The sequence below is a fragment of the Chenopodium album genome, chromosome 2, assembly GCF_948465745.1.
Source record: "Chenopodium album chromosome 2, dcCheAlbu1.1, whole genome shotgun sequence".
NCBI lineage: Eukaryota > Viridiplantae > Streptophyta > Magnoliopsida > Caryophyllales > Amaranthaceae > Chenopodium > Chenopodium album.
In genome coordinates this window covers 9,497,820-9,509,883 of record NC_137835.1, presented here as the reverse complement: position 1 = coordinate 9,509,883, position 12,064 = coordinate 9,497,820, and the positions used below count along the sequence as shown (strand labels likewise).

Sequence of the window (12,064 nt, the reverse complement as noted above, 5' to 3'; positions counted from 1 at the left end):
ATGGGATATATAAATTAATTATCTATTTGATTCATTACGGGAAAGAAGATACCAATGCAATAGTTAAGTATTATAAGTAAACTCCACTGGTAGAGTATAAAACATATTTCTGAAGCCCAACCATCAGATTAAACTTTTGGTTGCGTTGATCCTCTAACATACACATTACAGGAAAATGATGGTCATGATGATGATCCTGGAGCAAAAGTTAGAAAAGTGGAAGAGTTGTAAGAGAGTTGCAAAAGGATAAGGCCGTTCATATTACTAAGGAATCAAATCAGCGAGGTCTATTCCAAATTGATCAAGCATAAAAAAAACATTACACCTACAAATCTATACCAAGTATTATTTTAGCTTTCACGCTGCCAGAAAAGTTGAGACGTTCATTGTTAACGTTGTTGAAAACACAAAGAAATTTTGGAGTGTGTACTGTATATGCAAGCCTCATAGTGCCTTTAATGAGTGCTTTTTTTCATTTCTCATTCTACAAAGTTCATATTATGTGAATATCTAAAGTACATATATATTACGTAAATTAAGTTACATACTCCGATTATTCAATTAACATTATTCTTTTTATTACCTCCGGTCCAAATTACTCGCAATTTTGGGGTATTATTTATGAGATATAAAATATTACAAAGTTGCGAGTAATTTGAACCGGGGGTAGTATATCATTTCTATTCTTGTTTACTTCGTATATCATTTCTACAACAAAAACTCCTAATTTCATAGTTAGATACAAGTACACAAGAGTGGTAATAGTTAATTCATACCTAATTTCATAGTTAGATACAAGTACACAAGAGTGGTAATAGTTAATTCATATTGCTCCCTAGTTAACGAGTGAAGAATTTACTATTGTAAAGGTCGAAAGTCAAATGCTTCTTAGTGCTCTACATACAAACTACTCTGTAATACTAGTATGAAAAATAAAAAATTAGAGTAAATGAGTAAATGACCTCACCTAATACCTTGATGGCCTCTTTAGAAATGTGAATCTCATTTGTAATGCTAATTTGGGCCAAATTTCTTGTTTGGATAATGCAAGAATTTAGATCTGTATTTGGGCCAATTCCAAGCATTTAATGGATTAAGTCAAGTTTAATGAATTACAAGTGCCATATCAAATGATGTCATTTAAAATCCTCATAAGGGGCTCGGTTTTTTTTTTTTTGTTTTTTTTTTAAAGCATAAGGGGCTCGTTTCCTTTTCCCTAATTTTTGAATTTTATGTTTTCCTAAACAGTTTTTTTGGAAATTGAAATTCCAAATTTAAAATTCTCAAATAGAAATTGGAATTGAAATCTAGACTTTAAAATTCTAGTATTGGATTCAACAGGATCAAATGAATTCTAGATAACCTAATGCAACCTAAAAGACACTAAGGGCCTGTTCACAGAACTGAACTAAACTAAACTGAATTGAATTGAACTGAACTGATTGGAGGTGAACTGAACTGAATATTTTATTAGAGAGGGAAATTAGAAGCTGAACTGAACTGAAATGAATATTTTATGAGAAAGGGAAATTGGGAGCTGAACTGAACTGAACTTATTAAAGCTGAATAAAACTGAACTGAATTGAAATTAAGTAAATGTGAACAGGCCCTAAAGTATGATTATAAATCAACATTGAAAATTAGACTATCTATTTGAATTTATTTATTTATTTTTAGAAGAGGAATATGTTATTGTGTCAAGGCCGTCTAGTTTCAGGCGTAGAAACTGTGACCTTCATGATTGATTGAGGACATGAAGCACATTCAAAGGCCCATCACATCCAGTTGACAAATGTAGCCCATAATTCGCTTAGTTTTTTTAGTTACTAAAATTGGGTCTCTAATACTCCATACGGAGCTATTGAGCTATGAGCTAAGCTTGTATTGCCCAATAATTATAACTCCGTATTGGACAGCCCGATGGCACAATCACTCTTGCACCCTTTGCTTAACAAATTGAGAGCATATCATCACATATTCACACTTGCGTGATTGGCCGTGTTTACAATTTTTTTTCTTCCTTCCTCAGCTAGCTCAATTACACTAATCAACGTTTGAGAACATAGGAAAAGGTAAAAATAAGTTTTCCACAAAGAAAAAAGTAAACATAGTTAAGTGACATCTTGTTAAAAAACTCGCATTGTTTAAAAATTAATTGCTATTATGAAGAAAAAAAATACAATACTAAAATAATACTTTATCTATATTTTTATATTTGTTTATTTAATGTTTCCCCTCTTTGATTAATATTTCGTATTAAGTAACCTCTTATATTTCAGCACCTTCAATTTTCTCAAGTATAATTTTATGGTGTACAAAATTTAGTCTCATTTCAAAATTTAGTCTCATTTCTTAATATCAACCAAGACTTTAACCCCTACTTATGAATGATAATGGCAAGTTGGGAATGATACAATTATCTTAATACAACTACCAAACCTAATAGTCAATGCTTAATTGCTAAGGAAGGATTGATATTAGAATAAGAGTATAATGACATAACATAACTTTCAATAAACTTGTCATACTTCAACATAAAGACTTTCCAAAAACAAATGAATTTCCTTCCATTCAAGTTTACTATATAAAGACTACAGATTTGTGAATTATTTTATTTAATTGAGTATGATTTTTAACCAGTCTATTAAACTTTTACAAAATCGTTTAATTAAACAGTTTTTAATCAAACTCTAACTTCAATGCATCAATATTTACGAAATTATAGCATAACTTTATTCAATTTTATATACTTTCTCCGTTTCATAATTGGTCAAACACTCTAACCGTCTAACGGGGTACCAAAACTGGTTGTTAGTTTGTTACCAGGGACTCTCTCACACAAACCCGCACGTACTACAAACTCGTTTTATTTTAGAGCCAAACTTTAATCACGGAAAAACACTTTAAACTTGAACATTTCAATTCAATCTCATTTTCTTTCTTTCAAAATCCACTACTAAACATAAATAAACATCAAAAATTTAAAACCATTTTTTCTCTCTTTTTTCTCTCTCCTCCTAAGCTAACACCACAGAGGTCGGCCATGGCTTCTTCTTCGGATGAACAACATCAACAACAACAACCTCAAGAACAACAACAATCTTCAGATGAAACTGCTTCTGAAAGTGTTCTTCACAAAACCAAGACAATCAATTTCTTCGGTCGTTCTACTCCTATTATTCTTCAAAACGACAATGGACCTTGTCCTCTCATCGCTATCTGTAATCTCTCTCCTCCATTTCTAGGGTTTCGTGTTTTTCTTGATTGTGTTTGTTGATTGATTGGATTTGTTGAATCGATTTGGTTCAAGACTTGTGTGATTTTTCGCCGGAAACCTAAATTTGTTTTCTGATCTGAAATGCTTGTTTTGGAAGTTGTTTGTTGTTTTCAATTGTTGATTTCTGTGTTTGTGATTAGGTTTTGTTGTTGTTTTTGGTTAGGATTAAGAAATTTACGCGGTTGATTGAGTTGTGTAATAAGGACGTTTTCTTTGATTTTGTGTGGTGAATGACCCGAATGTATGAATTGCTTGTTTTCGGATGTTGAGTGAGAATCTTGATGTTTGTTAGAAAACTGGCAAAGTAATTTGATTGAAGAATTTGCAAAATTAGGATTCACTTACGTTTGTGGCGCCTTTTGGTTGAGCATTGGAGTATTGATGTGGATAGAGTTTTTCTAATGTGGAATAACTGGTGATTATGTCAATGTTTATAATAGGAAAAAATTTAGTTTATAATTGAGTTTCTTGAATCAGAATTATGTTAATTAATGTATTCTATCGAAATAATTGTGTTACTTATTGAAATTTATGGAAAATAACGGGGATATATAACTGCCACTGTAATCTTTGAGGAGGAGATGTTGTTATATGGCATTTTTATGCTGTAGTAGGAAGAAGAGCCCTGATTTTACTGATAAGGTGTTTTGGGCTTATGTAGGTAATGTACTGCTGTTGAGGAATGAATTGAATTTGAGTGCTGATGTAAATGAAGTTTCACAGGAGAAGCTACTTTCATTAGTTGCTGAGAGATTGCTTGATTCAGACAGCAATAACAATGTAAATATCTTGCCTGTATGATTTCAAATTCACTTTTGCATTTCGTGTTTGTTGGTAGTTATAACTAACTCAATGGGTTGCAGAATAAAGATGCAGGTTATGTTGAAAACCAACAACAAAATATTTCTGATGCGATAAACTTGCTGCCCCGGCTTACGACTGGCATTGATGTAAATGTCAAATTTGATAGGTCTGATTTTTATTCTTTTTTCAAGTTTATCATGGTAATGATTATCCTTGGGTTTTCTTATGCCTTGGTCTTCTCTTATTTTTCATTAATTTAATTGGCCTGGATTTCACAGGATTGATGCTTTTGAGTTTACTCCAGAGTGTGCAATATTTGATCTTCTGGGTATCCCATTGTATCATGGTTGGTTAGTTGATCCTCAGGTATGCTTCTTTTATTGTGGATATTTTATGCATGGATGATTTTTAAGGGCATAGTGTTAGTCTAATACTGGCAATGACTTATATATGCTGTTTTGCTTTTGTTGTGGTGCTTCTATGAATATGACTTGTGATGAATGTGTTAATCTAAGGAGTTATTTGTTCAAACCAGAGAAAGAGAAGAATTTTAGGGTAATCAAGATACAAAGTCATGTAAGCTATTTAATAAAGAGTTTAGGTTCTAATTTACTCATTAGGCTTGTTCCTTGCCACTTGCTGCCTTCTCATCAAGTTTGTTCCTTGCCACTTAACACCTTCTCATTAGGCTGCTATTATTTCTATTCCCCAATTGCCTTCATCAACCTCTACCCCTGAGATGTTCTACGCTACAACTCTACCTCATTTGCTATTGGCTCTCCTAAAGGCCATTTGCCACTTCATCCACAATGATTGCTTTGTGAACTGGCTAGAGGGGCTGGACAATTGGTCATGGATGTTTAATCAATGTCTATTCTTGGGTGATGACCGTTGACGCTGCCAATTTCACTACTTTCCACCCCAATTTCTTATCCCACTATCCGTGCTCAGATTGGTTTACATGGAAGCCTTGATAGTAACCATATGGGTTGGTTGGGCCGGTTTGAGTCAGATTTTAGTCCCTGCCACCCCCTCTTTCTTTTGTAACCAAGAATTTTCAGATAGGTTCTGGTAGAATTGGGATTCAACTCACAAATATTTGGTTTAAAGCCAGTTTTCTAGCTGATGGTCATGTATTTAAGCTCATTAGAAACTATTTTTAACAAATTTTTCCTACGAGCATGGCTGCATGGAGATGCCTGTACTGTGTAAGTGGCTATAGTGGTCTCGCAAACAACATAGGGGTGTTTAAGAATTAACTAGAAATGGTTATGTTTGATCTCAAATTACAATCAGAGTGCTGATCAGTGAGAAGGGCAATTTTTGGAACTCTCTGTTGGCCAAATTTCTTTGGCCACCTCTATTGGTGCTTTATCATGGGTATAAGTTTAGTTCTGAACTTTGGTGCTTTATGTTTTTTTTTCAAGAAAATCCAAAGTGATGGGACCCCAAACCCCATCTAGAAGGGGGAAAAATTGGAACAAGGGAATGGAAATTTTATGAAACATAGACTGCACTTAATTCTCTTTCCCTTATCAACTAGTGGCCACATATATTATTGTAACTTGTATGTAGATAACGTCCTTTTGGGCAGATAAGGCAATGCTGCCACTTCTTGACAAGCCTATCTTTTAATTGTATGGATCTTTATTTTTTTATTTTTTATCAAGAAACTCTCAAGTCATACCTGTGTTTTTTTTTGGTTCTAACAGTATAAATTATGCTTTAATGTTACTCTTTAAAGACTATTGTTTATATTTCTTAAGGGAATGTGTAGTATATACATTTGATGATATGATAGTTGCTATATGATGCTTTATGAGATTCGAGATTCAAATATGATTTTTGTTTTTGTTGTTGTTACTTCTTCCTTGTTCCCTTTGGCATAATGTCTGTGTATCTATGGGTGCTAGGATCACGAGACTGCTGAAGCAATTGGATCAAAATCTTATAACACTCTTATGGGGGATCTTGTTGCCTTGGAAACATGGAAAATGGAGAATGTGGGAAAGGATAAATCTGATGAAGACTGCATTGATTTTGCGGCTGCAACTACTGCAGCCTTGGGTGTTCCTTCACCTAGCCTCTCAAGGGCAAAATCTTTTGACGAGTCTCCACGTTCAGCTTCTGATCAACAAATATTTGGAAAAGGAGATGCTGAGGAAGAGGCACGATTGTTAGAAGTGTTGAAATTATCGAAGGTCGATCTACCTTCTAATATAGAAGCAGTCCCTGCAGGAGATGTAGTGATATCTTTTGATGAGAATGTGCATGTGTCGAAGTCACTTGTTAATTCTGCTCATGTATGTGAAGGACATAGCACCAATGGACCATTAGATGTAGAGCCTTCTGTATCAGGCAATGATGAAGTGCATGACCATTTGGACAGGAAATTAGTTTCATCTGAAAAAGATGATGACCAATTATTTCCTACTCCGCTTGGAGAAGTTTCCTTGTCAAATGATTTGGCAGAATGCAAGCTTGACACAGCGATTCTTAGTGACACTACTCCAGCAAAAGATACAGTAAATGATCAAGAAGCTGAAAGCTTGTCTACTCCTGTAATTGATGTCAGTGAGGGGTTGCATAAACTATCTTTAGAACAAACTTCTAGTCAGATTGCAGGTCATGCTGATTATGAGCCATCTAGTGGCTCAATGCCCAGCATTGAAGCAGTTGAATCTTTTACGTCGAGTCTTGATGGAAGTGAACCTATATATGAAGGGGAGGAGTGTATCCTGGATCCAGTAAAAACACTCTGTGAAGATCGAGAACCTGTCTATGAAGGTGAGGTGGTTTTGGCTGAACAGGCTGACAATGGAGTTAAAGATGCCTCTGATGTGAGTCCCAAGCATGGAATATCACTTAGACAGGGTACATTTAATTTTGAATTTAGTGATTTCTGATTATAATTTTAATTTTTAATTTCCATGCTAGTACTATACATAAGGCTATTTTTCTTCCACTTGTAAAGTTGTAATTATGTTTCCTCTCCATTTCAGGGGAACTTATTGACAACTTTTTGAAAAGCAATGCCAGCCAGTTGACTTTTTATGGGTATAATGCATGTTTTTGTTGTTGATTTGCTCCTGTTCTTTTGAGAGTGAAGTTACTTTTTCCCTTATGCCAGTTTGTTTTGTTTTTTTTGTACAGCTTATTTTGCTTGCAAGCTGGTCTCGATGACCATAAGCTTTGTGTTTTTTTTCGAAATAATCACTTCAGCACAATGTTTAAGGTTTGTGTATATATGTATATCTTCACATAGTGTGAATTTTGCTTATTTGTCCTTGGCTTTTCATTGTCGGATAATTTCATTATTATGTTGCTTGTTGCAGCTGGATGGTGAACTCTATCTTTTAGCCACAGATCAAGGATACATGAATCAACCTGACTTAGTTTGGGAAAAGTTGAATGAGGTAACAAATTGTTTTCTATTCTGAGGATTATCTGTTTGTCTTTGATTTTTAATTTTATTTTTCTTATTGCCTCCTTTGTTTCTGTTGTTTCACTTGGATTCTTACTCTATTCACACACTCCTCCTTAACCATCTTTTCTGATATAATTGTAAAGTTTGATATATATTTTTTCATAATCTTAACCTTTATTTTAAGATATTATTGGTATAAGTTGTGCATTGTCAAATGTAAAGTTAAACACATAATGATGCAATAATAATAAATAAAAGAAAAAAGGAATTATATTTAGTTGTGGTCATCAATAAAACACAATATGCAACACTATTTGTTTGCCCAAAATTTTAGTTCTATTTCAGCAATATTATTCCCCTTGGTATGATTAGTAGGGGAGAAGACCCTTGTGAGGCGCAAGCTTTGCATCATAGTATGCTGATTATAAAGTGCTTAAGGCTGTGAGTTGTGTGTTGGGGTTTGAGTGTGCCAGCCATATGAAGCCCCTGACCCGTGAAATTGCTTACTGCTGTAATGCTGTTTCTGCCAAAGCAATACTCATTAGATGTTAAGGGTAATGAGTTGCTACTATTTATTTTACAGTTATTTAATAAGTAGCAGAGGAAAACCAAGTTATATTAGGTATTTGATCTGCAAAGGTATTCCCTGCCTTTACAGTCAACCAATGCAATCCCCTGGATTTCCAATTATATGAAAGATTTGAAAGATAAAATGGCAAATGCTGTTGGTATCATGTACGCATGACAAACTGTCTTGTTGCAATGATGAGCTGTTGGCCCTACGTCTGCATGACAGAGTATCTTGTTGCAAAAGATGATGTGTGATAGGAACTATGTTTGAGACATCCTTTTTTCTTTTTCTTTTTTTGTTATATATCTGGCTGAGATGCTCAAATATTTTTTAAATTATAATGTGTTTAATATGTTTGCTGAATGTATTTACGTATCTTTGAGACTTTGATTACCAAAAGCCAAGAGGTGATGAATTATAATTCAAATGCAGGCAAATCCTACTATGTAGTAGGAAATAATTGTTCATTTCTTTTCATTGTCAATCTATACATGGCTTCTTTTGCTCGCTCTCTCTCTTCCTCTCATCCTCATTTCTCTCTTTTTTAACCTAATAGTGTAACTTATGTTCATGTCAACAAATCTCTGCAGGTCAATGGAGATACACTGTTCATGACTAGTAATTTCAAGGAATTTAGGCTGGAAAGCAGTTCAAATGGTACATGGGATCAACAGAATGCTGTAGCTAATACTGCTGTATGTCCCTTTATCTTTGAATTTTCCATCTCTATGTTTTCTTCTCTTGGTCATGCTGTGCTCATGTGTACAACTGAACTATACATTATTACCTGAAGTATATATGCTTATATCTGGCTACCTGCTATTAGTGTTAGCCTTTACTAGCTTGCATTGTGGACATACATGTAAAAGACCAATTTGATGAAACTAAATTTGAATGGTGTTGGAGATAATCGTCTTACTATTGGCAGTGTTGCTCTCCTATTTGGCTACGTGCACGTGTACAACTGAACTATACATAATTACCTGAAGTATATATGCTTATATCTGGCTACCTGCTATTAGTGTTAGCCTTTACTAGCTTGCATTGTGGACATACATGTAAAAGACCAATTAGATGAAACTAAATTGGAATGGTGTTGGAGATAATCGTCTTACTATTGGCAGTGTTGCTCTCCTATTTGGTTTAATATGTGAATAATTTGAATTCTTTACTGTTCCTTTTTTTTTACCTTTTTTTTTTGTGTGGGGGAGGGGGTAATGGAATGAGGGTAAAGTGCTCGTGTGTGTTTATATATATTAATGTAATTCTCTTTCATTCGATTCAACTAGCTTTGCTTGAATGCATTTATGTTTGATTTAATTCTCCCTGAAGAGCAGGACTTGTCATTTTGTGATTTCTGTTGCTAATTCTTTCTTTTTCTCAGGACTATCTGGCTAGCATTGATAACTCAACAACGAATGACTCAAATATGAAGTAATTATTCCAACTAAATAATAACCTTTTGTTTCTCCTATAGCCTTTTGTGCTCTATGATTTGATTAGTCATTCTGTTCTGTACTGTACTGTTTGTTCTGCTGGGTATAGTTTGGTTGCTTTAGTCAAACATTTTCTTTTTATTTTTCATTTGGGGTTAATAATATTTTTCTGTGCATCTTGACAGTTCCGATCTACAGTTGGCAATCGCTTTGCAACAACAGGAGTTTGAGCAGCAGCAGCAGCAGCGGAATCCTCCACAACAAGCTTCTAGTGTTGGCAGTTCTAGGCTTATAACAGGTCCCCAGGTGAGAGGGAGATTTAATAACGATGAAAAATAAGAAGCTGATTGCTCTGTTTAATCTTTGATATTAATGCTCAATAGACTAACAAAAGTGTGTAAATTGTTGGGTACCATTGCCCCCACAGCCTGCCGTACAAGATATGCAACTTCTTGTGGTGGCTTGGTAACAATAAACTTGGCATGAGATTTTGAAGTAGTGAAAAAGAATTTTAAAATGAACATAGTTACTAGCTATTTGGACTATTAGGTATGACAAAAATTTATGTCACTGAATGTGCTAATTGAATCATTCATTTAAAATAGCCGTATGGACATAGCCTAACCCTTATAGTTATGTTCATTTGGTTTATCAAATGTAACCTATATCTTTCAGAATTAAAGGAAAGTCTTCAAAGCTATCAGGACACTCAAGACTCAACACCTACCTTATTCATTCCATCATCTAATTCAAGTGCTTCTCAAGTCATAATCTTTAGTGAATGCTCAATTTATAAAATTACAAAATTACTGTAATTTATGAAATATCATTGCATGAGATTGTTTTTTCTTCTCCGTTTCTTTTAGCAATACATTTTGCACTATTCACATACTCTACTCTGACTATTTTTTGTGATTTATGTTTAATGAAAATTAGTCATGTGGCTCTGGTTAGATTTACCTCAATTTATACTTTTGTGTTATCAAATTAGTATAACTTTTATTCATTGATTATCACATATATCAGTGTCTAAAATTGATCTTAGAATATTTATTAATTAAGATGTTTTTGTAATTGTATGATTGTCTCCCTATTTATTGGAGTTGTTAGTCTTTAGTGTAGGAGTATTTGTATATGTAATCTGTTGAGGGTTCTCGTTCCAGACAAATATAATGAAGTGTGTTTTGGTTACATAATATTTATATCAAAGGATACATGGTCTCCCCATCTAATGTGGAAAGATGTTTTGTTATCAACTTACATTTATAGTGACATATACTTCCTTTGTTCTTTTTTAAATGACACCTTTTGACATTTTACACTATTTTATAAGTAATATTTTGACCAGCTTTGTTATTTGTAGATATGATAGAACCTAGTTATGTGGGATCTTGTTAGTATTGTCTCATAGCATACTTTTGTAATATCAAACTTTTTATAATTTTTATTTATAAATAATTAGAGATATTAATCATTTAACTTTTACTTTGGCAAAGTTGAAAAAAAAACATGTTAACTAAAGTGGAATAGAGGAAGTATATCATTGAGATTCATATTAGGATTTATTTTGCTTTGAAATTTTGGATTTTTCTTGAATAGAGAGAATATTGAATGTAAATTGTCTTGACTTATTTTTGTCAAAAAGAAGAAAAGAAAAAACCCTTTTATGTGTTGTTTGAAGTTCTTTGATTTTGTAATTTGATGACATAGAAATTGGAGCTTCCAATTTGTGGAATAGAATCATAATTAATGTTGGTATTTTGTCCATTCAGGTTTACTAAACACATTAAAGATTATATGTTTATCATTATTAAGATGAATTTACTTGTTATTGATGATTTAAAAACTTATAACCATTTGATCGTAAATTTTTAACATTTATATCTATTTTTTTAAAAAAATTTATTTTATTATTATTATTATTTATGTAATTTGTGTTATGTTTTAGTAGTTTGTTTTAGTGTATGACCAAGTGAATTATGATGGTGTTCTAGGTTCCCCGAAGTAGTGCAAAAGCAACATCGTCATCATCGACCCCGAGGCAAGATCAAAAATCAAAAGATAAATCCAATTGTAAAATTATGTGACATTTTTTGGTGGGGAGTTTGTCAAATTGTAAGTGTAAATTTTGTGTCTCTAACTTGTTTTATAGCAGTACATGTGATGTATCCATTCAAAATCCCCTCTAGATTGGTTTTGCATCTTGATTTTCATGCTTTTGGGCTGTAAATAATGATGGTATAATATTGCCATAGGCCTTGCAATGCGAATTCCTCCTTTTTGTTTTCCTCTCTTTTTCTCTTGCAGGTTCCGTTGTTTAAGTTATGCTATAAATTAATGAATTTCGTTATATAAGGTCTTTTTTTTTTTTTTTTTTTTTTTTTTTTTTTTTTTTTTATTCATGTTGTATTGTAATGGACTAATGGTTATAGGTGTAAGTAGTTGATTTATTTAGGAAATTTTTTCTTTATCACTATTATATGTATTTTTTTCCTTTTTCTGCTACCCCTGTTTGTAAAATTTAATACCATCATTCAAGTTTCTACTGA

At 33.1% G+C, this 12,064-nt stretch overlaps 1 protein-coding gene across 1 annotated transcript; it reads left to right on the top strand.

The window, feature by feature from the left end:
* The first annotated feature begins 2,942 nt into the window (after positions 1 to 2,942).
* On the top strand, positions 2,943 to 11,803 carry LOC145582597 (uncharacterized). The gene is made up of 12 exons (XM_081639577.1): positions 2,943 to 3,221; positions 3,939 to 4,057; positions 4,141 to 4,247; positions 4,360 to 4,447; positions 5,995 to 6,955; positions 7,084 to 7,138; positions 7,235 to 7,316; positions 7,417 to 7,497; positions 8,670 to 8,774; positions 9,464 to 9,513; positions 9,701 to 9,821; positions 11,510 to 11,803. The coding sequence occupies exons 1-12, from the start codon at positions 3,044 to 3,046 to the stop codon at positions 11,600 to 11,602; spliced, it is 2,040 nt and encodes a 679-aa protein (XP_081495703.1). The 5' UTR covers positions 2,943 to 3,043; the 3' UTR covers positions 11,603 to 11,803.
* The last annotated feature ends 261 nt before the right edge of the window (positions 11,804 to 12,064 follow it).